The sequence below is a fragment of the Camelus bactrianus genome, chromosome 13 (assembly GCF_048773025.1).
Source record: "Camelus bactrianus isolate YW-2024 breed Bactrian camel chromosome 13, ASM4877302v1, whole genome shotgun sequence".
NCBI classification, from domain to species: Eukaryota; Metazoa; Chordata; class Mammalia; order Artiodactyla; family Camelidae; genus Camelus; species Camelus bactrianus.
The window spans coordinates 57013169-57040993 of record NC_133551.1 but is presented as its reverse complement, the minus strand read 5'-3'; the positions used below and the strand labels follow the sequence as shown (position 1 = coordinate 57040993).

The window sequence follows — 27825 nt, the reverse complement described above, 5'->3', positions numbered from 1 at the left end:
GTAAGAAGGGCTGGGTTCCACCACTTTGTTATGTGCCTCTGGTGCACAAGTAGGCATTCAAAATCTATGACTGAAAATTGTGTGTAATGAAATTTGTAACTGAATGTGTGACTCTGAGGAAGCCACAAAGTTCTGAGCTTCATTATCTTTATCTGTAAAACTGCGGGGGAAAGCCCCCTTCCAAAGCCATTATGAGGAATAATGGGGATCACTGAGAAAACGTCGATAACACCGGTAAAGCTATTATATAGCCCTTGGCCTACAGTAGTTTCCTGTCCTTTGTCGGCTTATTTCTCCTCGTTCAAACCCGCGTTCTACTCCAGGTCCAGCCGTTTCCTTAACTAAGTCACCTTGCGCAAGTCACTTTCTCCCCGTAGGCCTCAGCTGGTTCTCTGTCAAATGACAAAGTTGGCCTCTGATCTTCAAGCACGCTCCCAACGCCGGATGGGACGGCAAAGTTTGCAGCCCGGCTTTCTTCCCCCGGGACGAATGGTACGGTCCCGGGGCAGCCCCACCCGCCTGTCGCGGACCGTGGTACAGGCCCAAGGGGCCCTGGGCGGCCTCGCCGGGCTGCCCTTGCCCCCCGCCGAGTTCCGGGCCGTCCCGGCGCCGCTGATTGGCTGGAGCGGTGCCCGGGCTGCGCGGCTATAGGTGAGCCCGGGCGGGGACGGGCGGAGCCCGCTGGAGGCCCGCCCCCTCCCTGCTGGGTCCGACGCTGAGCAGAGCCGCTGGCGGGAGGGTAGACGGACCGACTGACGGGAGGGTTAGGACGCGAGCAAAATGGCGCAGACTCAGGGCACCAGGAGGAAAGTCTGTTACTACTACGATGGTGAGCACCGTCCTTGCGCCGGAGGCGGGGGCGGGGCCGGGGCCGGGCCGGATCCAGGAGTGGGAGCCTGGGAGATCCGAGGGGGGAGGCTGAGACGTTGGGGAGAGGCTGAGGGAGGAGGCTGGCAGGAGGACGAGGCTGCGAGAAGGAGGTGGAGGCTGAGAGAAGGAGGTCGAGGCTGAGGGCGGAGGCCGAAAAGAGGTCGGGGCTGGGGGAGGAGGCTAAGAGGAAAGGAGGTGGAGCTTGAGGGAGGAGGCTGGGGGGAAGGAGGTCGAGGCTGAGAGAGGAGGCTAAGGGGAAGGAGGTCGGATCTGAGGAAGGAGGCCGAGGCCGAGGCCGAGAGGGTGGCCCGGGGAAGCCTGAGGTCACCTTGGTGGGGAATTCTGGAGAAGTCGGCTGTGGAGTTTGAGGGGGCCTCCTAGAGGGGAGGCTGAGTCCAAGAGGGGAGGCAGAACTTGATCGAGAAGGTTGCAGGATGACATGTTCCTGCTGAGAATCTGAAGATCTCTCACTGTTCCTTTCCTTCCTCATCTGTTCCGATGAGAGGCCTGCAAGGTTCACCACCTAGTGGTCACCAGCTCCCCTCCCCCTGTCTCCCAGCGGTGCCTGCAGTTGCTGCTGGGAAATGGGACCTCTGGGGTTGAGAAAAGAAGGATACAACCTGTTAAAAGACTTTTTCATTGAACAGAAATCTGTTGAGCAGCTGTTCTAGGTAGTGTTTAGGGGCTGGGGCTGTGTGACGATCAAGGCACTGCCATCTTCCTCTCAGTCTGGAGAGACTGCTCTCCACTATGAGGCTGAGAGGAAGGACAGCTCTCAGAGGGTTCTGGGAGCACAGAGAAGCACCCGCCCAGCCTGAGGTGTCAGGGAAGGAGGTGCCATCTCAGTTAGGACCTGAAGAATGGGAGTTATTAGCCAGGCCTAGGAAGGGCAAAGATAACAGAAAGCTGAAAGGTGAGAGAGGACAGCACCTTTAAAATGTACAGTGTGGTGGAGGCATAGATTTGAGGATACACTGTTAGAAAGTAGGGAGCAGGGGTGAGGGAAAAGTTGCAAGTGATGAGACTGGAGAAGTAAATGCGGACCAGATCATGAAGGGTGGGGCACACTACCCTAAGGAAGTTGGACTTTATTCTGAGAGCCCTGTGAATCATTGAAGTTGTATGCAGGTTAGTGACATCATCAGATTTATACCTTAGAACTATCATCTGGGACAGAGATTAAATTCATGAATGGAAGAGTGAGGAAGAAGACAAGGTTTCTCGTTTGGGCAGTTTGATGCTGAGTGTTTGGAGAAGGCCATGTCAGTTGATAACTTAGGGTTTCATTTTTTAAAGAAATACTTGTTGAGATGTCTGGGGGATATCCGACTAGAGGTGTCCAGTAGGCAATTGGTGATTCAGGTCTGCAATTTAGAAGACAAATGAGAAGACAGACATTTTTAGTAGCTGTCAGCATGCATACATATAGTGGTAATTTTAGTTATGGAAGAGGATGCGATCACCCCCGCATCCTATACAGGAAGTTGTATAGGATGGAAAGAGGTGAGGATCCAGGGTGAAATTCTAAGGAAGTGGATGAGAAAAAATCTAGTGTTCTTTATGCTCAGTACTCCCTTGTCATAGCACTTGTCACTGTGTATTGGAATTGCCCATTTGTTCTTACTTCTTACAGATAATAAGCTCCTTAGGGAAGGGGATCATGTCTTGTCTGCCTTTGTATGCTCGGTCCCCAAGACAGTGCCTAACTCATAATAAGTTGTGAATAAATACTTGCTGATTAACTGGATAAAGATACGGATAGAATGACCAGAGACATAAGTGAACCAGAAAGTGTTGGGTAATAGAAGCCAAAATAGGGAGGTAGTGGCCAAGTCTTGGCAAGAACCGTTTCCTGTACAGGGTTTGGAACTGAAGCTAAATTGCAGTAGCTTGAATGAATGGATGAGTGAAGAGAAGACATCAGGTTGGACTCTTTTTAAAGGAAGCTTGTTGGAGCAGAGGGAGGATTGTTGATAAAGAGGAGATGTAGTGGCTGAGAGCTGACTATTTGCAAATTCTTATGGAAAATAGCCAGAGAGAGAGGGTGAAGACATTGGAGAGAAGGGCTAGTAATTATGAGGGTTCCTGAGGAGACCAGGTGAGATGGAAACTAGAGCATAGGGAGGTACACTAGCCTTCCAACAGGAAGTTCCATCGGAACGAGAGGGTAAGTGGCAAGAACAAGTTCCAAGGTAGATAAGTTTGAAGGGGAGAAGATGGGGAGAAAGTGGAGGGGGTTTTCAAGATGAGGTAAGAGAATATTCCTTTTCCTGTGAGTAGGGGGAGGGCAGTTAGTAATGTAGGAGTCTTGAAGAGAGACAGCTATTAAATAGCTATTATGAAAGAAGGAGCCAGAAAATAAATTGGGAAGAGTTGCTGGGCAGTGGTAAGGGCCCATTTGAGGCTGAAGTCTGTGACTTTGTAGCCGTATTAGTTTGCACAGTTTTGTGATCTCCACACTCAGTTCAAAAAGAGAAAAAGTAGAAAGACTTCAGTCTTTAGACAAGGGACATTTCTTACTTTTTGAGAAACTACTTGTGAATTTTGCAGTGAGGTCACTAGTTTGGGACTTAGATTTGGCTCTGCCACTCAGAAGCTTTGAAGTATTGGGCAAGTCACGTTACCTTTCCAAGGTTCAGGCCACTCTCCTATGAAACTGAAAAACTATCAGAATAGTGAGATAAGCTCTTTAAAAGTTTAAAAGTAGTACAGTGGTCCCTCAGTATCCACGGGGCAGGGTTAGAGGAGAGCTGCAGGGGTGTGTGGGGTGGAATTGGTTCTAGGACCCCTGCAAAAGATGTTCAAGTTCCTTATATAAAATGGCATAGTACAGGAACCCCCCCACCCCTTTCTTAGGAACCTGTTCTTATCCAGGCTTCTGCATAGTGGATAGGGAGGGCCAAATGTATCTAAAAGGATTATTTCTTTTAAAATCTCTCAGCAACCTGATTAAAAACTGTTAAGGAAAGGATGGTGTCTATAGGCCGAAACCTCAGGTGCCCCCTTAGCCTTCTAGATAAGTTATCTCAGTTTCCCGGGTCTCAACCTTGGTTGGATTCAGGGTTCATAGGCAAGGGAGTTGCTAGGGATCAAGGCCCATGCCCAGGAATTCAATTATATAACATAGTAATGACCGTGTGACTTCTGACTGCCCAGAAATTCGGTCTGCATCTGAATGTCTCAGCAAATGCCTTGAGAACCTGTTCTCCCATCCCAATGTTGATAAGGTTGTCTGAAGAGCCCTGGGAACAAACTTTTCTGCCTACCTTCCCTGCTACTGCATCTTAAAGTCTGTGTCTGTATGGGACAGGGTCCCTATTGAATGCCACTGCATGCAATGCTCTGGCTTGTGACTCTGGCTGAGAGCACAGTTCCTGCCCTCGGAGGCTTCACTAAGATTAAGAGAAGAGGATGAAAGGACATTCGGTAAAAACTAAGGAAATCTGAATAAAGTATGGACTTTTAGTTATTCTACTAATGTAAAATGTTAATAATAGAGGAAACTGGATGTGGAGTATCTAAGAACTCTTTACTTTGCAATTCTTCTGTATATCTAGAATTCTTTCAAAAAATAAGGTTTATTTAAAAAGGGAGAGAAGAGGATGAGACCCTAAATATCCAGCTGTTTAGAAGTTTCGGATTATCCTAGGCCATGTCTATGCCAGAGAGAATTGGAGTGTGGCATGGATGCTATTGGTGGCATTCCCCACAGTGCATTGCTCCCTGGAATGAAGCCTGTTTCTGGAATTACCAAATCACAGTACATAAGAGGTTGGGACCTTTTTTTCACTGGTGCTGAAAGATCTGCCTCATCCTGATGGACTTCCAAGGAGAGATCTTTGGGTGTGTAGTTCATGTGATTTTGAAATACTGTTCTGGGAACTTTCTACCAAGTAGACTCATAGAGCCCTCCAGATTAAGTACAAACTGATACAGGTACCTGGGAAATCCCAAGTAGCTTTTAGCATACTGGATTTGGAACTAGAAGGGTTGACTCCCAGATCACTCATTAGCTGTGTGATCTTGAGCAGGCACTTAACTTCTCTGAGTCTCAGTTCAATTCCTTGAATCTTTATTGAGCCTCTGTGATGTACAGGGCGTATTCGTCGTTGCCTTTGAGGAGCACTAGACTTATAAAATATATATGTAAATAATTCAGATACAAAACAAGATTAAATGCTATATACAAAACTGCATGCAGAGGACGAGACCATTTGTTCTGATCATAAATATGTTTGGAGCTTGAGCTTGGTTTTGTAGTATGAAGATCATCAGAGAAGAAAGGACATTCCAGGTCAAAGGCACAGGATACTTTGGTGTGGAGGTGAATGCCATGTTCAGGAAGCTAATAATAATCTAGTGTGTTTACAGCAGAGATTGGCAAACTTTCTGTAAAGGGGCAGATAGTAAATATTTTAGGCTTTGTGTGCCATATGGGTGGGTCTCTGGTAACTGTTTAATTACCCAACTCTGCCATTATGATCTGAAAGCAGCCATAGACAATATGTAAACTAATGGGCATGGTTGTGTTCCAGTAACATCATGTATCCAGAAAACAGGCAGCTAGTTGTATTTGGCCCGAGGGCCATAGTTTGCCTACTCAGGTTTAGAGCAGTGTGTGTGTGGTAGGGTAGGGTGGTGGTAGGAAGCTGGAAAAGTAGATTAAGAAAGTCCTTGAATGCCAGGTTACTGAAGTTGTTCTTTATTTTTTATCCTGTAGGTATGGGGGACCATAAAGGATTTCTGAGCAGGGGAGTGATGCTATCAAAGCTGTGTGTTAGGAAAATAACTTGTGATAGTGTGGCAGATAGTTTGAATTGAAGGCAGAGGGACCAATTAGAAGGCTCTTACTATAGATGAAGCAAGAGATGATGAGTTTAGTTTTTTTATCTATAAAATGAGAATACTCCCGGTCCTAACTATCTTACGGGGTATTGTGAGAATCCAGTAAGAAAACGAATGTGAATGTGTTTTGACACCATAAAGTGTCACAATGTGCAAGAGGTGAACTGTGTTAGCTTAGGCCAAGCAAAGCCTTTCTCTGGAGCAAGAGATGTGTCAGTCCCACTAAGAGGATGGCTACTACATAATGGGAGAAGGATGGGATGGATGCCAGAGAGGCAACCAATAGTTTTAGCTACAGTTTGTCTATTTGGAACCCATAGAAAAAGAATTCTGTACAATCAAGTTTCCAGACAGCTAAGGGTTCACTTCACTCCTTACGTGTTTATATATATATATAAAACCAGTTTGGATAACAGTTCAAAAGTGTACTTTTTATATCTTCTACTTTTAACAGAAGTATATCAAACATAAATTAATCATTTAATGATGATTTGAGATTATCCTGCTATAAATTTATTATTGTATCAATTACAATACAGAGACTGAACCTAGGAGTTAATGAACTGTGTATTGCATGCTTATGGCCCATTAAATGGTCCAGAACACTCTACACTTCAACAAATTGTCGGGGGGAGGCTATAGCTCAAGCGTTAGAGTGCATGCTGAGTGCATGTCTAGAATGCACAAGGCCCTGGGTTCAGTACCCAGTACCTCCCCCAAAAACAAACAAACAAATAAATCCAATTATCTCCCCCCACCAAAAGAAAAAATTGTATCTACTTTTTATGACTTTTCTTTCTCTTTTATTTAAACTGCTACTTCTAATCTACAGTGGAATTGGGAACCACATAATGAAGCTTTTTAAATTGTGTATAAATTAAAAGTAAAAAGAAATTGCCTAGGTGGAAAAACACAAAGAGGTGAACTGCGACTCACAATAATTTCTCAGTATTGATGGTTACTTTTCTGTTGTGGGAGTGAATTCACTGGAGATATGGTGAGGTGAGTCACCTCACTGGCTGCTGTTCCCCAGTAGCTTTGGAATGGCCCCCTCACACTAGTGCCTGTGAGTTTCAGGGGAAGAAACTAGGCTAGACTGACATCCTTAAGTGCTGACCTCACTGGAGTCCCCTGCTATTTTTGTTTTCTTTTGGAGTTACCCTTCCTTGAGGTGGGTGAGAATCTTGGAGCCTAGAATGAACCAGAGAGTTTGCCCGGAAGTTTGTTGTAAAAATTGGTGGGTTCTCCTGGGAGTGTGTGTCTAACTATGTCACTGAAACCGTCACTCTTTTTTCTTCAGGGGATGTTGGAAATTACTATTATGGACAAGGCCACCCAATGAAGCCTCACCGAATCCGCATGACTCACAATTTGCTGCTTAATTATGGTCTCTACCGAAAAATGGAAATCTATGTGAGTTACTGGGAGCTTCACCCCTCGTCAGCTCTGGTTCCCCATATGTCATTCATTATCTTATTTTTTCAACTACTCATTTATCACATGTGTTGGCTGGCTGTTCTGTGGCAGATACTGTAAATGATAGAGATCCTCTGTGGTTTTTTTTGGAAGGAGAGGGGGGAGGTAATTAGGTTTTATTTATTTGTTAATGGAAGTAATGGGAATTGAACCCAGGACCTCGTGCATGCTTAGCATGCACTCTACCACTGAGCTAGACCCTCCCGCCAGAGATCCTCATTTTTAAGGAGCTTACTCTAGTGCTGGAGACTGACATGTACACAGATAAATTGTACAACAGTGTGTAAGTGCAACAATTAAAAAATATGTAAGATGCAGAGATAATGAGGAGTGAAGGAGGGAGCCTTGGAATGTTTTCTAGAGGTGATATCTGAGCAGTGCTTTAAAGATTGAATAGAATTTAGCCTGGATTTCAGGAGGGGACTGGCAGACCAGGCCAAGAGAAGAATGTATACAAAAAGGCAGAGAGCTAAGAAAAATATGGTGTGTTTGGGGAAAATATAAGTAATTCAGTGTGTAGGTATTGCTGTGTGTAAAGTTCACAGGTGTAAGCAAATCGAGCTGGAGGTGGAAAGGTCAGCAGTGGTTGGATATATTATACTTAGCTACTCTGCTGGGCCAGGGTCAAAAAAAATCCAATACCAAAAAAAAAAAAGTGATAGAGACCTTGTTGAACTAGGTGCCAAGTCTCTAATACTTGAGAATATAGACTGTCTAAGCTCTTGACTCAGCTCTAGCTGATGATTTTTGCCTCACCTACCAGTTTTTAAAGAGGAGCCAGCACTCTAGATTGTTATGTAAAATCTCCCAGGTTTAAAATGTTGGCCCAAGTTTGTTTGTACAAACAAAAATACGTGAGTATATCTGTAGACCATATTTGGTCCGGAGGTTCCCAGTTTGAACCTTGTTTGGAGTCTGTGAAGAACAAATGAAGTATTTTAAATGAGAGAGAGTGGAATAGGCATGCATTTTAGAAGCAGGGAGGTCAGTTAGGAGGCTGTTCCAAGGGTCCAAATGAGAAAATTAAAAGAGGGGCTGGTAGCCTGCGTTGCCTTATGATTAGCGTGTAAGAGTCTGTTGTTAAAGTCTGTACTGACAGCTTAGGTAACCTCACAACAACAGTATCCTTCCTCACAATTCTAGAGACTGAAAGATGAGTTTTCTGTCCCAGATGGTCATGTCATGTCCCGAGCCACTGGAGGCAGCTGGGGAAGCGAGGAAGGGAGGTAGACAGAGGATCAGACGGGTCTTGGGACCAGAGAGCATTTTTAGGTGTGAAGGGCATCTGGGAATGAAAAACATGAAAGTTAGCAGAGGTTCTCAGGGACTCTAGGGAGCCAGCTAGCATTTAGATAAAAGAGATGTCTGAATATGGAATAGTATGCACCAGGGCCTTAAGGAGCTGCCTGTAGCTTGTGCGTCTGCACCAGGCTGATCTGGCCTCGGCTTGCCTCCTTTCCTGCCACTCCCCCTCCAAGGCAGTCAGATCAGATTCTGCCTCTTTCCACCCCATCGTGATTGGGAGGATTATTTACTCTGCCCAGTCATATCTTACTCATTTTCAAAGTTACCTCAAGCACTGTTTCTTTTTTCTTTTATTCAACATATGTTTTTTTGAGTTCTTGTCATACCGCAGGGACTATTTTAACCTCTATGAGTGATATTAATATTTAAAAATGGGTCCTACCTTTAAGTGGGAGGCAAAATGAACTAACATTTATTGTAGATTGTTAGGGACGAAGCCAAGGCTACTTGTTATTTCATGTAATCCTTGTAACAACCCTAATTTGGATTACTTTCCACTGCCCTCACCCTACACTGTATTTTTTTTAATTAAAGAGGCAAAACCGTTCCTTTACAAGCTTCCTAACAGATTTCCCCTTAAATCTCATTGGGTCATTTGCCATTCTTAGACCATTCACCAGCAATTGGCTTAGACTAATCACATTTGACCCTTGGGGCTGGGTACCTTAACATGCACCAAATTGAAATCTGTTAACAAGAAGGGGGAGAATGGCTTTTTGGGAAACAACCAACAGTGGCTGTCATAGGAGATAATAATACTTTATTGGTGGTTACTTCATTTGTGTGGTATTCTTGTTGTAAACTTCTGGAGCAAAACCCCAGTATAATCTTTTTCTGAAATCTCTAGACATTGTTCTCTTTCACGTGATCTTTTTCCTTCTCTGGTTCTACCTCTTTATTAAGTTTAAATCTTTAGTCCTCTTCCCCCAACAGTGTTTCTCTGCATTCATCCCTTTGTCCTCTTTCTTCTCTGGGCTATAATCCTAGCATCCCTTTCGCAAAGCACAAACAACCATTTATTTTAGTGTCTGTCCTGAAAGTGATGGCTTTTGAGAGTCAGTCCTGAAAGAAGCTCCCTAGACTTCTCATAGAAGTTGCTGTATTCTGTTTCTTTACCTGAAGGAGGCACGTTGGAGTCTTTTTTACGTGATGTCATCCTCCTTGCTTCCTCCTCGCCTCCTCCTCCAATTCCGTCTCTACACATTTAATTAGTCTCTCCCAGAACCTAATTCCTCACTTTTCATCCAGGCACCTTCCTATTTACATAGTTAAGAATCCTGTTCTCTTCCTTGCCTTGGATGCTAATTTTGTATATTTGCAGGCTTCTTATTCATTGCCTCTGTTCTTTTTTTTTTAATGTCTTTATAAAATATTGAGTAGAATTTTTATAAAATATATGTAGGGTATAAAGAATCACATTATAATTAATACTACCTAGTTTAAGAAAAGGAATATTTTCATGGCTGCTAAAGCCCCTGTATGTCCTTCCCTGATCCTTTCTTCTTCCCCAGAGTTAATCTCTGCGCTGAACTTGGGGGTTTATTATTTCCTTTTCTTTATAAGTTTATCAGTATATATTCTTAAAAAATACATTTTTCAGTTTTACATGTTTGAATGTTATGTAAATAGAGCCATACAGTATTTATTATGTGACTTTCCTGTTTTCCTCAACATGTTCCTGAGAGTCATTCATGTTGATACATGTAGCTGTATTTATTTTCACTGTATTTCATGGAAAGAATATACTACAAGTTGTCTATTTTATTGTTAGTGGGCATTTGATTTGTTTCTAGTTTTGAGCTATTACAAACACTGCTGCTGTGAACATTCTTGAACATGTTCCTTGGTGCACATGTGCTGTAGAGTTTCACTAAGGGATGTACTAGGAGTAGAGTTGCTGGGTCAGGATGTATGCACAGTCACCCTTATTAGGTAATGCCAGAATGGTTTCCAGTTGCCACCAATGTAGAATTGCAGTTGCTCCAAGTCCTTGCCAACACTTGATTTTGTCATGTTTACATTTTTTTGGCCAGTTTAGATATACATGAAATGGTATCTTACTACTTTAATTTGTATTTCCCTGGTTACTAGTGAGGTCGAGGATCTTTTTACAGATTTCCCCATTGAAGTTCCTGTTCAAGCCTTCTATGTATTTTTCTTTTTGATTGTCTGGTTTTTGTTTTCTTTTTGTTTTAATAGGACCTCAGATACACAGAATTGGGTTACTCATTATCTTTGGCTTATAAGCATCAAAAGAAGGTTCATGCTTGGCCTTCTTTTTAAAAATTTTTTTATTTATTCATTCATTTTTTACTTAAATATTTTAATAGTGCAATGAACATCTATATTCCTACATCCCACTGTTCTAAATTTCATGTTTGTCATTCTCTTGCTTATCATATTATTCTCCTATGTTTATCATGTGTGCATGTGCCTAAACAATGTATAGTATTCATTTACTTGTTTTTGACTTTTTGAAAAAGGTCTCATGCTATGTATAGTCTTCTGGGACTTGCTTTTATCTCACTGTTGTATTTGTAAAATCTATCCACCTGAATTCTTTCATTTTTCTCTGCTGAATAATATTTTATCATGTTAGTATACTGCAATTTATCCATTGACCTATGATCTTAATTTGTATCTAAGCTTTAAATATTAGGACTATGAATATTCTTGTACATGTCTCTTAGTGCATACATGTAAAATTTTCTTGGGGCTATTTCTCTAGGAGTGGAATTGCTGGACAATCGGGTATGTGAATATTAAATGCCAAGTGTTTTTCAGTGTGGTTGAATAAACTGGCAATGTGTAAGAGATACCCTGATTCACATCCTCTCCTACATTTGGAATTAGACTTTAAATTTTGCCAATCAAATGGATGAAAAAAACGATATGTAGTTGTGGTCTTGATTTGCATTTTGCTAGTGACCAGTGAAACTGAGTATCTCTTTATATGTTTATTAACCATTTGTATGTCCTCTACTGTGAAATGTCTTCATTTCTTTTGCCCATTTTCCTCTTGGGTTGTTTGCCTTTCTTTTTCTTACCAATTCGTAACAGTACTTTATATATTTTGGTATATATACTTCATTGTTAGTATATTGCTATAAATATTTTCTACTCTGGTTTTGTTTTTCAATCTAATGTGTCTTTAATGAACAGAGATAATTTTAATATAGCCATATTTATTGTTTCTTTTATAAGTGCTTTTTATGTCTTAAGAAATCCTTCCCAACCCATAAAGTATTCTTCTATGTTAATCTTTTAAAATCTTTGTAGGTTTGCTTTTCACACACAGGTATTTACTATATCTAGAATTGATTTTTTTAATAAGGTTTGAAGTAGGGAATCCACTGAAATTTTTTCCCCCATATAGTCCTACCTAATTTATTGAAAAGTCTATTGTTTCCCTCCTAATCTAAGTGCCACCACTTTTATATATGAAATGTCCATATTTATTAATTAATTGCACAAATACTTATTAAGCACCTACTTTATGCCGGGAACTATGTGTGAGTCTGGTTCTCGGCTCTATGTTCTGTTGACTTGGTCTGTTTATTGCCCCATATGCCAGTACCACAGTGGGTTAATTATAATAGCTTTTTATTAAGTCTTCATATCTAGTAGCACAAGTCCTCCCACCTTGTTATTCTTAAAAAAAAAAAGAAAAAGTGACTTGCTATTTGCTCTTTGTACTTCTGTATAAATTTTAGAGTTAACTCATCAAGTGCTACAAATAAATCTACTGGGATATTGGTTGAAATTTCATTGAGTCTATTCATTAGCTTAGGGAGAATTCATATTTTGAGAATATTAACTCTTTGAATCCATGAACATGGTATATCGCCATTTATTTAGGTCTTTTTAAATGTCTCATATAAAGGTTTCCTTTAGCTTCTTTACTGTGAAATATAACACATGTACAGAAAAGTGCATAAAACAAATGTGCAATTTAACACATTGATATAAAATTGATATAAAGTAAACGTACGTGTAAACACCAACTATTTCAAGAAATAGGACATTGCCAGTACCTCAGAAACCTACATGTGTCCCTTCCTAATTCCAGCCTCTTTCCCCAGAGGTAACTAGAATCCTAACTTTTCTGTTAATTGCCTCCTTGCTCTTCATCATAATTTAAATACCTAATTATCCACACCTAAATAATTTAATTTTGCTGAACTTGATATAAGTGAAATTATACAGTATACATTTTGTGTGTGTAGCTGTAGCTTGTTTATATTAATTGCTGTATAGTATTTAATTGCAGATTATTCCACAACTTATCCATGCTATTGTAGATGGGCAGTTGAGATTTGGGCTATTAATATAAAGTTTTATAATTTTCTCTATAAAGGTGATGTACATCTTTTATTAGATTTTTTTTCCAAGTACTTCATTTTTTTAATGCTACCATAAATTACATCTCATTTATTTTAAAATTATTTGCTAGTGTATGGAATTGCAATGCAGTTCTTTTTTATTTAAACATATATCTAAGGCCCCTGCAGATCTGATTCTGCTATTGGTTGTTTCTGTGGGCTCTCATTCCTAGCGCTTTTGTTTCCTCGTGTGCTTTTTTTGATTGTGAGGTCATGTTTCTTGGAACTTTGTGGCCTGGGATGAAGATGGGTTCTTAGGGTGAGATTTGCTTTTACTTTGTAAAAGAGGCGGTTTTTGAGATGGGTTTTGTCTTTCAGACTCTTGGGATAGGGATGAATGTCAAATGGTAGGAAGGCGTGATCACAGACACTGAGGTGGGAAGCTCTCTAGGTCTTGTTGAGGAAGGGTTGTTTGTCTAGAGTATAATATTTACAAAAGCGGGTAGGGAGGAGTTAGATTGGAAATGGAACCTTGCAAAGTTTCTTGATTACCATGTTAGAATTTAGAATCTTTTCTTGTGCTATTGAATGTTTTAGAGGACATTGACTTTTTAAAGATTTTTGTGACACCATTATGGAAGATAGTTTGGAAGAGGATAAGGCTGGATATAAATGGAACCAATTAGGAGGCCAAAAAATAATCCAAATGAGAGTTAATTTATTAGGACAACAGATATTTATTGAGCATCTGCTAAGTGCCAGGAGTCTGTGCTATTTTCTTAGAATGAAGACAGGCCTCCTCCTGGCCTCAGAGTAGATCTGGCAGTCGGGCCCAGATTCCTTCATGGCAGCAGTCAGCTAGAGCTGTGTAAAGGCTTGCCCTGTGCTCACTAGTATTTTATTTGTTTTAAGCACCAAGTTAGCTAAACTTCCTGACTCTTATAAGTGCTTTAAATTTGGGCTACAGCATAAAATATTTAGAGGGATTCTAGAGAAGTGAGCAGGGACTCTACTATTTTGATTTTTCAAGCCAGGTTAAAGAGTTTAAGCTTGATCTTGTGAGTAATGAAGCTGCTGACAGGTTTTTAGAGGGGAGTGACATGATTCAGTTTGAATTTTAGACAGATTACTCTGGCTGTAGGATTGAGAACAGATTCACAGTTGTTACGGTTGAGAGTGGAATACCAGTTAGGAGATTGTTGCCATGATCCAAGCCAGAATGTGGTGGCCTGGGGATGGAAGTAGACAGATTTGATATCTGTCTTGAGCAACTGAATGGGTGGTGGTGAGAATAGGAAACCTGGGAAAGAAGCACAGAGGAGAAATAAGGTGGTGGATGCAATTGAGATGACAGAGATACAATGAAAGGGATTGGCAGTGGAGTGAAATGGAAGTCAGGAGAGGACAGAGTTAAAGATGACACTTCGGTTTTCAGCAGGAGTGGATGTTGGTATCACTAACAAAAATAGCCTAAGAGAAGTTCTGGAAGTTAAGTTAAATTTGAATGCCTCTAGGCTCTCAACAAGTCATGTCCAGTTGAATTTGAAGTGCCTCTAGGGTTCGTGAGTGGGGCTGGTTGGAAAGTTGTTTGAACTGTGAATCTGGAGCTCAGAACAGAGATAAAGATGGAGTGAGAATCTGGGCAGTCACCTATGTAGACGGGATAGTCAAAGCAGAGGCTTTGATGACATTGCCAAGAGGATAAGGGCTTAGTATAGTAAAAACAACTTAGTATTTGGAGCCAGATCTTGCTTCTTTCACTATGGGTGTTTTTAATAAAGCAGTATCTGTCTTTCAGTCTTAATATTCCTCATTATATTAAGTGAGGATTAAAAGAGAGTTAAATAGTACCTGGAGCCAGACCTCTGGGTTCCTAGTCCAGCTTACTAGCTGTGTAACCTTGAGTAAATTACATTTAACCCCTCTCTACTGTAGTTTCCTTATTGTAAAGTAAAGATAATCATAGTATGAGCTTTAAAAGATTGTTGTGAGGATCATATGAGATAGCATATAAAGTGCCTGAAACAGTGGCTGGCACAGAGTAAACACAATTAATGTTAGTGTATTAAAAATGCTTTATAAACTACAGAAGTACTGGTAATTAGAAAAGAAGAGGGTTATCTTTGAAGGAGACCCACCTTTAAGGGATGAGAGGAAGAGAAGAGAGTTTTTTAAAAAGGTGAGGGTAAATCAGAATGTTGTGATAATCAGGAAGTTACTATGTCAAGGAAATTTTAATGGGGAGGATGTGAGCAGAATTGTTGGTGTGATGATGATTTATATAGGGTTTCTCATCTGTTTCAGTTATTACTAATCACTCCTTTTTGAACTCTAAGAGCCATTTGGCCCATAATTATATACTATATTTAATACTAAAAAGAAGTAATAATTTGTAAAGTGCTTTACAGCTTACAAAGAGATATATAACAGTCTCACCCAATTCTCACAACTTCCCTGTGTGGTAGATGTCATTATCCCTGTTTAGTCAATGAAACTGAGGCTCAAGAGATAGACTTGCCACCACCACAATTAAAAACTTAAAAACAATTTTTTAAAATGAAAAACAACAAAAAAAGCAGATTTGCCTAAGCAATGAGCTTGAATTGCAGTCTAGATCTTGAGATACTGAATATCTCTTGATAATCTTATTTGCTTACCTAGGTTGTGAGTTTCTTGAGACCTGAATCTGATCAGTAATTTTTTTTATTCCGTATAGCTCAGTGCTCAGTGCTGAGTGAAGACTGGCAGTGGTCAAGAATAACATGCTCTTTCTCCCCTCTGCCCTCTAGCGCCCCCACAAAGCCAATGCTGAGGAGATGACCAAGTACCACAGTGATGACTACATTAAATTCTTGCGCTCCATCCGCCCAGATAACATGTCTGAATACAGCAAGCAGATGCAGAGATGTAAGTCCATTCTGTTTCCTCCCTACTCTCAAGCCCCCAGTTGGATCGCCCTTCAGTTAGAGAGGCTCACCCTGCCTTCCCTTGTGTCCCCTATTCAGCTGACACCTGATTTTCCCTGCTTTGTAATAAGGGTGCCAAAGTGCTTCTTTTTTCTCAAGTTTGGTTTTCCTTATTTCCTGATTGTAAGGAATAGAGATTGAACTTTGTCCGGTTTGGTTCACAACACTATACCCCCCAAACTGTAATTGTTGTAATGGAGAAAGCACTGACGTGGAGGGGGAGACAGGAGATACAGGTCCCAGCTCTGACTCTTTAACTGACTGGGCAAGTCACTTCCCCTAAGATTTTTCTTTTGTAAAATGAACTGGATGTCATTCCATGCAACTGTAACTACTCTTACTTTGTGCATATTAATTGAGAATTTAGCACCACTTTAGAATAGACTCTCTATGATGTAACCTTCGAGTTGAGGTGATTCTACCCATGTTCCCTGGGACTTGAAACTCAGAACAGGTCCCATCTCAGAAGCCACACCCTGTTTATAGGAATTATCAGGATTATTTTAGCTGTGAGGGAAAAATATGTTGAAATTTAGGAAGAAACTGTCATATCTGATTTCTCCCTTGTGTTATTTTATAAAATATTTCTTAGCACCTAAGATCTCATAATCAAACAATGTAACAGTGTTGTCCAGAAGTTTTGATTAGTTTATTTTATAGCTTATTTTGAGCTATCAGGAAATCTGTGGCACGTTTTTGTTGCTACTGGCCACAAGGTAGTCTGATTTCCAAGGTTATTTGTTACAATAATTGTGCAGTGGTAATGATTACAGAACCGCAGAGACCTTTTCTGAAGCATTAAGCTTTTTTGCCACCCACAACTCCAGGAGCTGCTGCCCCATCTAAGTGAAGTATTTACTGTCTGAATTGGCAGGGTCCTGTTTCCTTCCAAGGTGAGGCAGTTTCATTCCTTTGCACTAGATGGCTTTAGGGGTTTCCATAACTTATTTAGGCCAGCAATCAGGCTCCACTATCAGCAGAGAGGGCTCTCATTAGAGAAGCAACTTGGTATTGAAGCAAGAGAATGAACTTTGATATCTTGATTTGAATCCTTTAGCTCTGCCACTTAGCTGTGTGTTCTTAAGTAATCCCCTAGCCTCTCAGAGCCTTGTTTTCCCTTTAAAAAGGAGACAAGGTGGGGGAGTATAGCTGAAATAGTAGAGCGCATACTTAGCATGCATGAGGTCCTGGGTTCAATCCCCAGAACCTCCATTAAAAAAAAAACACAAATAATAAATAAGTAGACCTAATGACCACCCCCCCAAAAAAAAATTAAAAAAAAAGGAAGGCAATAGTGCCTATTTCATAATGGAAGTTGGGGGATAAGTAAGATAATGTATTTAAAGTACCGACTATCAGTAAGTGGTAGCTTTTGCTCTCCTTAGCTATTTTCAAATCTGTCAAGGCAGACAACATATTAGGCCCTTGGGAGGGCACAGGTTTGGCTCTGGCTCCCAGTCTGCTCCAGTTTTCTTGAAATCGGCTTTCTCAAGTTGTGCATGAAAAAATTAGGTCTGAGATTTTCTCTCATTGAAGGTGGGGGTAGGAAGAACGAGGCTTTCTAAGGACTTCAAGGCACCTTACTGACTTGATTCAGGAAGTTCTAGAGGGGAGGGTATAGCTCAAGAGGTAGAGCATATGCTTAGCTTAGCATGCAGGAGATCCTGGGTTCAATCCCCAGTACCTCCTCTAAAAGTAAATAAACCTAATTCCTTCCCCCCCAAAAAATAATAAATTAAAAAAAAAAGAGAAGGTTCTAGAGAGGTGTCACTTAGGGCAGTGCTTTATAATCAGGGTTGTCTACAGAAATAATAACAGCGATATAAAAGCTGAACTCTTTTTCAGTATTTACCAACACCTGACCTAGGAAGTTATACCTGTAATAAGAGCAAATAAATAAGGTTTCCTTGCTCCTGGCTAGCATATAATTTAAATGCTTTGTGGTCACTTTGAGAATCTTAATGAGAAGTTCTGACCTAGTATTTAAGAATTGAAAATGGGAACATGAATAAATGCCGTTTTTTTGACAGATAGTCTATCAGAACATGAGGCCCATGATAGAAACATGATAAAAGGGACTTACGGTGGTAAATTTAGGGCCATTCTTGTCCATTTTATAGATATATAAACTGAGACCCAGGGAGGTGAATGGACTTTCCCAGGGTCATACAAGATAGTGGTAGAATGGAGAATGGAAATCTAGTCTCTTAATTCTGGAGTATTTTAAAATATGCTGCATATAAAATATTTCAGACATAGCAAAAAAAGTGTAAAAATAATATAATGAACATCCATGTCCCCACAATCACCCTAAGAAATAAAACATTACCAGTACAGTTGAAGCCCCCCGGGTGCATCTCCTAGATCACATGCCCTTTCTCTTCTACTCCCACCTCCACCAAATTACGAGCCCCCCCCCCCAAGGCTTAAGCACCATCCTGAAGTCAGTGTTTAATCCCATGCATCTCTTTCTGCAATAGACTTTATACTGCCTTCTCCACCTATGTCTGCTTCGCCATCTCTCACCCAGTATTGCTCCCGTTCAGTCTAAAGCCAGCCTAAGAATGAGAAAAGTATTTATAGTGGGAAGAGGGAAAACTCATATTAAAGTCCTCCCTTGCTTCACAGATTAGCCCACGTGAAGGTCTGCTCTCCCATTTTACCCTTCTTCCATCTGTAATCACGCAGCTCCATTTGGCTGGGAATAATGGGCTGGCCATTTGAGCTACATGTTGGTTTAAGGCCTGAAGGAAAATACTTTTTTCCCTGTTTCTAAAATACCGGTTTAGTCTCATGGGGGCCCCACATCCCAAACAGGAGTATAAGCAAAGCTTTGGAAACCCAGGCAGGCCAAACTCACCGAAGGAGGAAGTAGCCAGAGGGGGAAATTGATTGCCAGTGGATAAATAAATAACTTAGCCTTAGGGAGCAAAGTTCTTATTGACACAGCCTCCCAGTGTTTACCTGTTAAGTGGGGGAGAGAGCTGCCCACTGCTCACCCCTTCGTGCACGCCACACTTCCTCAGAGCACTTTTCTTGGCAGGGCACCAGACCAGGGCATCCTCCAAGTTTAGGACAGTGCCAGTGCCAGAGTTGGTAACTCTTGCGGTTATTGCCAATCTTGAGCTTCAGCTGTGTCTCAAGAGGCTACTACAGTCCAAGCTGGGCTGTCCTGCCTGCCTCATCCTAGAGCTCCTCCTCCATGTTCTGCTTTGGGAACCCCTGTGGATAATAGTGGGTGCAGTGGGAAGGCTGGGGCAAGAGAACAAGGATCTAGCCCCACCCCTGCCTCTAACTTCTGTGTATCATTGATGTCTCAGCAGTTTTCCTTTTCTGTGAGAGGAGACTTGGAGCCATAAGGTTCCTCTCTAGCTCTGAGTCTACAACCTTCAGGTGTGCTTCCCATCCTGTCTTTTTCATTTCATTTGCATTTTTGTTTGCATGTGTTTCCTCATTACGTGTTAGTTTGTACTTTTACCCCTTTAGGCCTGAAATAACCTTACTCCAGTTGTCACTTGGTGTAGTAGAAAAAGCACTGGACTGTGGGAGTCAAGACACCTGGACTCTGGTTCTGCCACTGCCTGGTTCTATAACCTTGGGCAAGTCGCTTAACTTCTCCACATCTGTTTGTTCCTCTGCACAGTGGGGCTGATATTTGTCTTGTCCAGCTTTTATGGGTTGTTAGGAGAATCATGTGAGATTGTCTATATGAAATTACGGGGGAAAAGGCCAGCGTATATTTTCATAGGCTTTTAGACAGACCAAACGCTTGAATACCGCCTCTGCCACTTACTGGCAGATCTCCTCTGTGAGCTTGTTTCCCCATTTGTAAAACATGACCACATCCTACTTCAGAAGTTGTGTGAGGATAAGTGTCATCAGGTATTTAAAGCATTTAGCACAGTGTCTGGCACACTGTTACGCATTTAGTTGGTGATAGCATGGATTTCTGTTCCTTGCTGGTCAGCTGCAGTGAGGTCCAGGAACGAACCCACAGTGGAGTAAGAGGCTAAATTTTTCTCCCTCAGGAATGAGCCAACATTTTCCAAGTACTTACTTGCTAAATGCTTCCCCATGTAGGATTTCTGTCAATCTTCTCAACAGTTGGGTGAGGTGGGTGTCATTATTGCTTGTTATAGATACCGAGCCAAGGCTCAGGAAAGTTACGTGACGCGCTCACACGGCCATTACATAGAAGAGCCTAGACGAGAAGCCAGGTCTTCTGAATCCAGATTCTGTGTTTTTTCCATCAGCTCATAAATATGTAAATAAAACCTAAAGGAAATTGTGGAAACTAACCTTCTGCTTATGTTTTTCAAGTCAACGTTGGTGAGGACTGTCCAGTATTTGATGGCCTGTTTGAGTTCTGTCAGCTGTCTACTGGTGGCTCTGTGGGTAAGGAATATACATCCCTTCTCAAGGGCTGCGCTGGGTTGTGCTGGGAGGTCTGTCTGTTAGGCCGCTATCCCAGTGGGGCTGAGCTGTGACCGTGTGAAATGGTCCTGTGGGTTTTCACCTTAGGTTTTTAAAATGTCCTTCTGGCCCAGTCCCGGCCCAGGTTCAATCTGACATGGTACAGACAGGTGTCCTTGACTGTCCTCTCCTACCAAGACATCCTGTGTACAGCAATTCCCTGCGGACCTCATGGGGTTACTGAGATGCTATACTTACAAGCAATTTTTGAACTGCAAAGTGCTATAAAAATGGGAAGTGTCATCATCTGTGTCTTACAAAAGAGCATGGTAATTACCTTTAGAGGCCAGAAATACTCTCCACATATCTCTCGCTTCCATTAGTAATTTCTAGATTACCTCCAGGATTACTCTACTCCTTCTTAACAAATATTTATTTTTCTATGATCATTGTTTTCTTTCCTCCCTACTTCCTACTGCCTCACAATATAATCTCAGAAAACAAAGAAGTGCATAGGAAGAAAAATGCCTACAATCACACTGTCCACAGATAACCATCATTACCATTTTGATATTTGTACATCCATTCTTTTTTCTGTGTGCATGTATCTGGGCATAACATATATACATCTATATTTTACAAAAATGTGTGATTTATATAGATGTAGTTTTGCACCTACATTTTTTGCTTAGTACCTCTTTAAAATTTCTCTAACTGTAATAATCTATAGCATGATTTCCTGTGGCTCCATAATTATTCCATGTTACAGACCAACTTCAGTTGATATAATTGATTCCCTCAGGTTGCTCTCTTTTTGTTGCTGTTTTAAGTTAGGCTGCCACGAATGCACTTGTACATATGAGTGTGCATTTCTCTCACTTCTTGTACCTATTTGTACTTTAAGCCTCTACTACCTTTGGTATCTTCAAAATTTTTTTGACCATGAACGACAGTAAGAAATACATTTACACTTGCAATCTGGGTTGTGCATGCACATGTGTGCACACACTGTGCGCCACCCCCCCCGAAGCCAGTTTCACAAAAGAGCTAAAAAAGGTAACAAAAGGTTACCATTACTGTTAATTCTGTTATTTCCATTGTAGTCTATCTCATTAAAAAAAAAAATATATATATATATATATACTAATCATGACCCACTAAATGAATTTAAGGCCTACTAATGAGTTACCACCCTCAGCTTGGAAAACAGGTTTTTTTAGAGTAGCCAATATCATGTTTATTCCTGGTTGGAATAGGGTGTGGGGAGAGGACTGGCTTGTGAACTGTGGAATACAGCTGTTGAATAGGTAGGTCCCACCTCTCAACTGGGTTCCCTTGGCTTCTTGGGGGAAGGGGGAGTGTGGCTTGGTCACAGGCTTGTGTTCTTTCTTCCCATGCCCAGCAAGTGCCGTGAAGCTTAATAAGCAGCAGACGGACATCGCTGTGAATTGGGCTGGGGGCCTGCACCATGCAAAGAAGTCCGAAGCATCTGGTTTCTGTTACGTCAATGATATCGTCTTGGCCATCCTGGAACTGCTAAAGTATGCCTGCCTGGCCTTGTCTCTTGGAGGAGCACCTTAGGCCAGGTTCCCACTTCCCTCTCCCTTGGGCTTGCCTCCCTAGTTTGCTTTTCCTAGCATTGTGCTGGCTAGGATGTGTTCGGTGAGTGTCTCTGGCCATCCTCTCCTTGACGGGGTCTTGATTTGATCTGAGCCCACGGCAAGATCAGGGGCAGGCGCTGCTCAGATCCTGCCTCCAGAGTGTCCCTGTGTGGCTGGAGTTGACCCTGGCTGTAGAGTAGGAAGATCGGACTTGGTCGGCTTGGTCAGGCCTCTGGAGACACCCTGCCGCTCTTCCACCTTCCTTCAGCCAGTTTCCACGTCTCTGGTGCTTAGAGATACCTGAGGGAGGCAGCCAGCCCGGTAAGCTGGGACCTGGCGCCCTTGGCGCGTCCCACTCCCAAAGAGCCCCCAGACCCCCCTGACCCCCTTCTGATCCTAGGTATCATCAGAGGGTGCTGTATATTGACATTGATATTCACCACGGCGATGGCGTGGAAGAGGCCTTCTATACCACAGACCGAGTCATGACTGTGTCCTTTCATAAATATGGAGAGTACTTCCCAGGAACTGGGGACCTACGGGTGAGAATTCCCTTCAGGGGCCAACCAGCTCACCCTCAGCTGCCAGCTCTAACTCTCCTATCTCATGTCACCAAAAACCACCTTCTGCCTCTACTGCCATTCAGACCACCACACCCTAGCCTGGGACACCTGCCATGGTCTCTTTCCTTTTCTTATTCTGGAGGAAGGGAATGATGGTACATAAAGGGTTGGGAGGGATGGGGGTCTCCTGACTCACTTCACTTCCCTCCTGACCACAGCTGAGTTGCATTACACTATTCAGATGTCCCAGACAGCATGAATTTTAGGCTAGAAACATCAGATTCTCTCCCATGGGCTAGGAATTGAGACCTTTATGGACCATCTCAAGGGTTCTTAACATTTTTAGGTTACCTTCCCCTTTGACCATCTGACTGAAAGCTATGTACTCTCGCCTCAGAAAAGTACATGAAATTTTACATTTAATATCGAATTGTTAATAGACACTTCTTACTGAAGTCCGTCCATGGACCTCAGGATAAGAATCCTTGGAAGCTCATTTATTAAACTGCATGTATTAGCATGAATACAATGAGACCAGCCACTTTGCCATGCCAGTAGCCCCTGGGTGAAAAAGTGGCAATAATTCAGTTGTTTGCTATGGCAAACATTAGAATAAGTGAGCATTTACAGTCTTGAAGAATTCTTCCCTTTCTGCTTTCCTTCCACACCTCGCTAGAGAGGAGAGTGGGGAGTAGAGGAGTGAGCAGTAAAGCTCTCTGGAAGGGAAAGGGTTGTCATGAGGTAGGTGTTATTTCTGTGGCCAAGCCCCCTGCCACAGGCCAAAGCGAGAGGTCTCATGTTGCGGGGTAGGATATTCAGTCTCTGGCCCCATGAGCAGTTCTCAGTCTGGGTGCAGACTCAGTGGTGTGTCCAGAGACATGAGCCAGACTTGCCAGTGAGGGGAATGGTACTAACCTGCTCTGTCCCTGGCCCACCTCATGGGCCCAGCTTATCTCTCTTAGAACCACTGCCTCTTTCCTTAGCCTTCCAGCCCCCAGCCTTGAACTTCTCCCTAGCTTCATCTTTCAGTTTTACTTTAATGTTCCTCTTGATTAGGATATTGGGGCTGGCAAAGGCAAGTATTATGCTGTTAACTACCCGCTCCGAGATGGGATTGATGACGAGTCCTATGAGGCCATTTTCAAGCCGGTAAGTGGCTTATCTGTCACCTGGGTTATAAACGGGGTTGGTCTAAGGAAGGGGTAGCAAAGCACCCCCAGAACAGCTCAGGGATCTCTCCCCGCTGAGGGGCTGGTTGGAAGATGAGATATGTTTCAACCCTGGATTGCTTGCTGTGTGGCCAGTTAGGGGAACAAAATTCATCCAGATATTTATCGATGCCTTCTGTGGGCAGGCCCTCTGTTGGATACAAGAATATCTAAGACAGTCTGTGCCCTTGAAGACCTTAGTCTGTGGTGTGGGAGGCAGGCACATCCCCAGCGGTATGTGGTCAGTGCTGTTTCTGAGGGATGAACAGAGAAGCAAAAGAGAAACTGCTGCCTAGGCTGGGGAAAGGGCAGTCAGAGATGATTTCACAGAGGTGGTGACATTTGAGCTGGACTTTGAAAAATGAGGAGTTACCTATGTGAAGGAGGAGGTGGGGGCTGGAGGGGAGGGGTGGCATTCAGCAGAGGGAACAGCACCAGCAGAAGCACAGAGGTGCCAGTATGTAGTACGTAGGCTAGTATGATGTCGGGGAGGAGTGTTGAAGGATGTGGTAGGAAATGTTTGTGGGGTCAGTATTTCAAAGGGAACCTTGAATGTCATGCTAGGGAGTTATATCTTCACCTGTAAGCAACAAGGAACCAACCATTACTAGAGTAGTAACCTAATAAGGTCAGGTAGTTATTTAGCAAACACCAATGCCTACTACGTGCCTTGTAATAAGGGTGACAGAGAAGCCTGAGTTATGGTCTCTGTCCTCAGTTAGAATCTAGTTGTGAGAATGATGTATACGAAAGTGAAGTTCCTCACAGTATAAGGCTCAAAGTCTGTAGGACCAAATGCATGGGGCAGATGCAGTGAAGGGTCAGAAAGACTTCTTAGAGCAAGTGGTACTGGAGCTTGGAGCAGAGATAGAAGGGAAAGATTCAGGAATCGATGAGGAGGCCATTTTAGGTTCAGCATTACTGAAGCTAGAAGGCTCTTGGCGATCCTTTCAAATTGGAGAACTGAACAAAGTAGGGAAATGAGAACCCCAAGTTGGTACTCCCTTTTCTGTATGTCAGCACCCAGCATGAGGGAGTGTGGAAAGGTAGGAGTGGGTAATAAGGAGCAGAAAAAAGTGCTGCACCCACACTTTTCAACCTGAACCTTGCATAGCTTTTCTTGAGGCTGGTAGTGACCAGGTTGTGTCCTTTCAGGTCATGTCCAAAGTAATGGAGATGTTCCAGCCCAGTGCGGTCGTCTTACAGTGTGGCTCCGACTCCCTGTCTGGGGATCGGTTAGGTTGCTTCAATTTGACCATCAAAGGTGAGACTTGAGTAGTGTAGGGATGGGTGGGCAGGGTCCTGCTGGGTGCTCCTGTAACTCAGCACTCCTTCTCCCACCAAAGGGCACGCCAAGTGTGTGGAATTTGTGAAGAGCTTCAACCTGCCTATGCTGATGCTGGGAGGAGGTGGCTACACCATTCGTAATGTTGCACGGTGCTGGACATACGAAACAGCTGTGGCCCTGGACACAGAGATCCCAAATGGTAATAGCTCCAGGGCCAGGCTGGAGCTCTTGTGTCCTTAAGTTCATGGCCCCTTTCCCATTGGCTATACAACCTCTCCTCTTCTGACTCTGATTCTCCTGTCTGTCCTGTTATGATGTTTCAGTCCATGACAGTCAGTTTTTCCTGAGTCCTGCAGTTGACCTGTCCCATCTCCCCCTTGCTTCTGGTCTGGACAAAATTGTCAGTGGTTATTTACAGCTCTGGAGTCTGTGCTCTGTAGGGTAACTGTGGTAGTGAGTAAGGGAGTTTTCCCAATGAGCATTGCCTAAATTTTTCTAAATGAGGGGCTTTGGCCTTCTCCTCAGTGACACACACACACACACACACACTACTGGTATGGACACTGGAGACTGGCTTTAGAAAAATTAAAATCCTATAGGTACCCAAGTCTCACCCTATCTTGGAGGCATGCTTCTCTGATAGTTGGGATAAACCTACAAATGCTTTTCTCGGGGTCCCCTGGTGGCCAGGTCTCTTGACTCTCTTACCCCCCTGCCCCAATTAGAGCTTCCATACAACGACTACTTCGAATACTTTGGACCAGATTTCAAACTTCACATCAGTCCTTCCAATATGACCAACCAGAATACAAATGAGTATCTGGAAAAGATCAAGTGAGTATACCCCACCCCACCCCCCAATTGAACATTCCAGGCTCTGCTTGATCGCTGACCAGAGCCCAGTCACCCACATGTCTACCATTGGCCACAGACAGCGACTGTTTGAGAACCTGAGAATGCTGCCCCACGCACCTGGGGTCCAAATGCAGGCCATTCCCGAGGATGCCATTCCGGAGGAGAGTGGAGACGAGGATGAAGAAGACCCTGACAAGCGCATCTCGAGTAAGACCCAGCCCCGGGGGCCTGTACCTGTGCACTCTGTAGGCAGTTCTGACTTCCCTTCTCTGTTCCTGGCTATATGCTCCCCAAGCTACCCACCTGTTGAGAAACCCAAGTTCCTGTGCCTATAGGGATAATTTAGGGAGTCCAAGGTTCCCTCCCCCTCCTTGTCTTGGTCCTTCCCTTGGTGTATTTTGGGGGAACATGTAGGAAAGCACTGGGCAGACCCTAAGATAAAGAATCTGCTCTCTAACCCATAATTAACATTACCTCCCAGTCTGCTCCTCGGACAAACGAATTGCCTGTGAGGAGGAGTTCTCTGACTCTGATGAGGAGGGAGAAGGTGGTCGCAAAAACTCTTCCAACTTTAAAAAGGCCAAGAGAGTCAAAACAGAAGATGAGAAAGAGAAAGACCCAGAAGAGAAAAAAGGTGAGTTTGGGTTGGGCCAGGACTTGGGTCTTGAGCCCCAGGCCCTGGAGCAGGAATTTATGTAGGGCACTGGGAGGAGGGAGCTGACGCAGGCCCTGCCAGCTCCTGTGGGGCTCTTCCTTGGCTCCTTCGACCTTTCAGTGGTTCCCAGAAGTGGCAGGGCCCACAAAAGAATGAAACTCAATTCGTCATCTTCACTGGCTGATTGAGCCCTGCCAGGCTGCAGAGCCAGGGACACGCCTGGGCTTCCCGTGGTCAGAGCATGGCTCTCACATACCACCCAAGCCCTTTTCCCAGTGCTTTACCCGTTTCCCAGGGGGCTGCCTCCGCCCACCGAGTTCAGGCTCTAGCAGGCTGAGAAACTGGTCCGACCTGTTTGTTCTCTCCAGGGCTGTCTGGGAGGACCTGTGATGGGCTTTCCTCTTTTCTGTGTCCAGTGAGCTCTAATGTTGGGGAAGGGGTTTTAGGGTAAGTGGAGAGCCCACAGGCCTTTCCAGAGGGGCTGCACTCTTCAAATCCTTGCACTCTTATGTTCTAGAAGTCGCAGAAGAGGAGAAAACCAAGGAGGAGAAGCAAGAAGCCAAAGGGTGAGGAAGGAGTTGTCTGTCATCCCCCTGGCATTGGAGCACCAGCCCCTTTGTCCCACCATGCTGAGAGGGAAGGCGCAGGGACAGCTGGTCCAGTTTACAAAGGCTTCTTTCAGGGACCAGTCTGTCTCTCTCTGCAGTTCCAGGCAGAGCTAGGAAGCCCCAGCCCTCAGCAGTCACCTGGGCAGCCCGGGTCTTGTGAAAGTCTTGTACCCACTTTTGCCTCAAGGCCTCTGGGGTGGGTTGTCTCATGCCAGTCTCTGCTCTCTCTCTCCACAGGGTCAAGGAGGAGGTCAAGCTGGCCTGAACAGACCTCTCTAGTTCTGGCTTCTTGCCAAGTTCCCCACCTTTAGCCCATAACCCCTCAGATTTTATATTTTCTATTTCTCTGTGTATTTATATAAAAATATATTAAATATAAATATCCCCAGGGACTAGACAGGAACCAGGGCCCTGAGCTCAGGGCACACTTGTTAGGTGAGCTTTTCTAGTAGCTGCCTTGCCACCCATCTCTCCCCAATTCTTAATTTTGAACCATAAAGGATGCCAGGTCTCCGTGTAAGGGATACGCTTAAGCAGCCATAGGACAAAATCTTGAAGTACTCAGCTTTGAAAAGGTGCCCTTATTGAGCATTTTAGAAGGGGTGGCTGGGTTTCCAGGGACCCCCTGTTCTTTCCAGGCTCCTTAAGGTAACATCAGCCATTTTTAGATTGGTTCTGTTCTCATACCTTCCTACTGGCCCCCAGTGAGCCAAGAAACTCACACTGCCTACCCTCTGTCCTCCCCCAATTCTGCAGGTGAAGATTGGTAGTCTAGTTTCCTTTTTGAGATACTATTTTCATTTTTGTGAGAATCTTTGTAATAAAATGGTACATTTCTATACTCTCCTGA

General features: G+C 43.3%; 1 protein-coding gene across 1 annotated transcript; it reads left to right on the top strand.

Moving 5' to 3' along the window:
* Positions 1-671: 671 nt before the first annotated feature.
* Positions 672-27825, top strand: HDAC1 (histone deacetylase 1). Its single transcript, XM_010952162.3, has 14 exons — positions 672-829; positions 7016-7128; positions 15608-15725; positions 20105-20179; positions 21600-21738; positions 22199-22340; positions 23418-23510; positions 24725-24833; positions 24916-25056; positions 25583-25691; positions 25789-25919; positions 26194-26346; positions 26885-26933; positions 27213-27825. Exons 1-14 carry the CDS (start codon positions 781-783, stop codon positions 27238-27240), a joined length of 1449 nt encoding a protein of 482 aa, XP_010950464.1. The 5' UTR covers positions 672-780; the 3' UTR covers positions 27241-27825.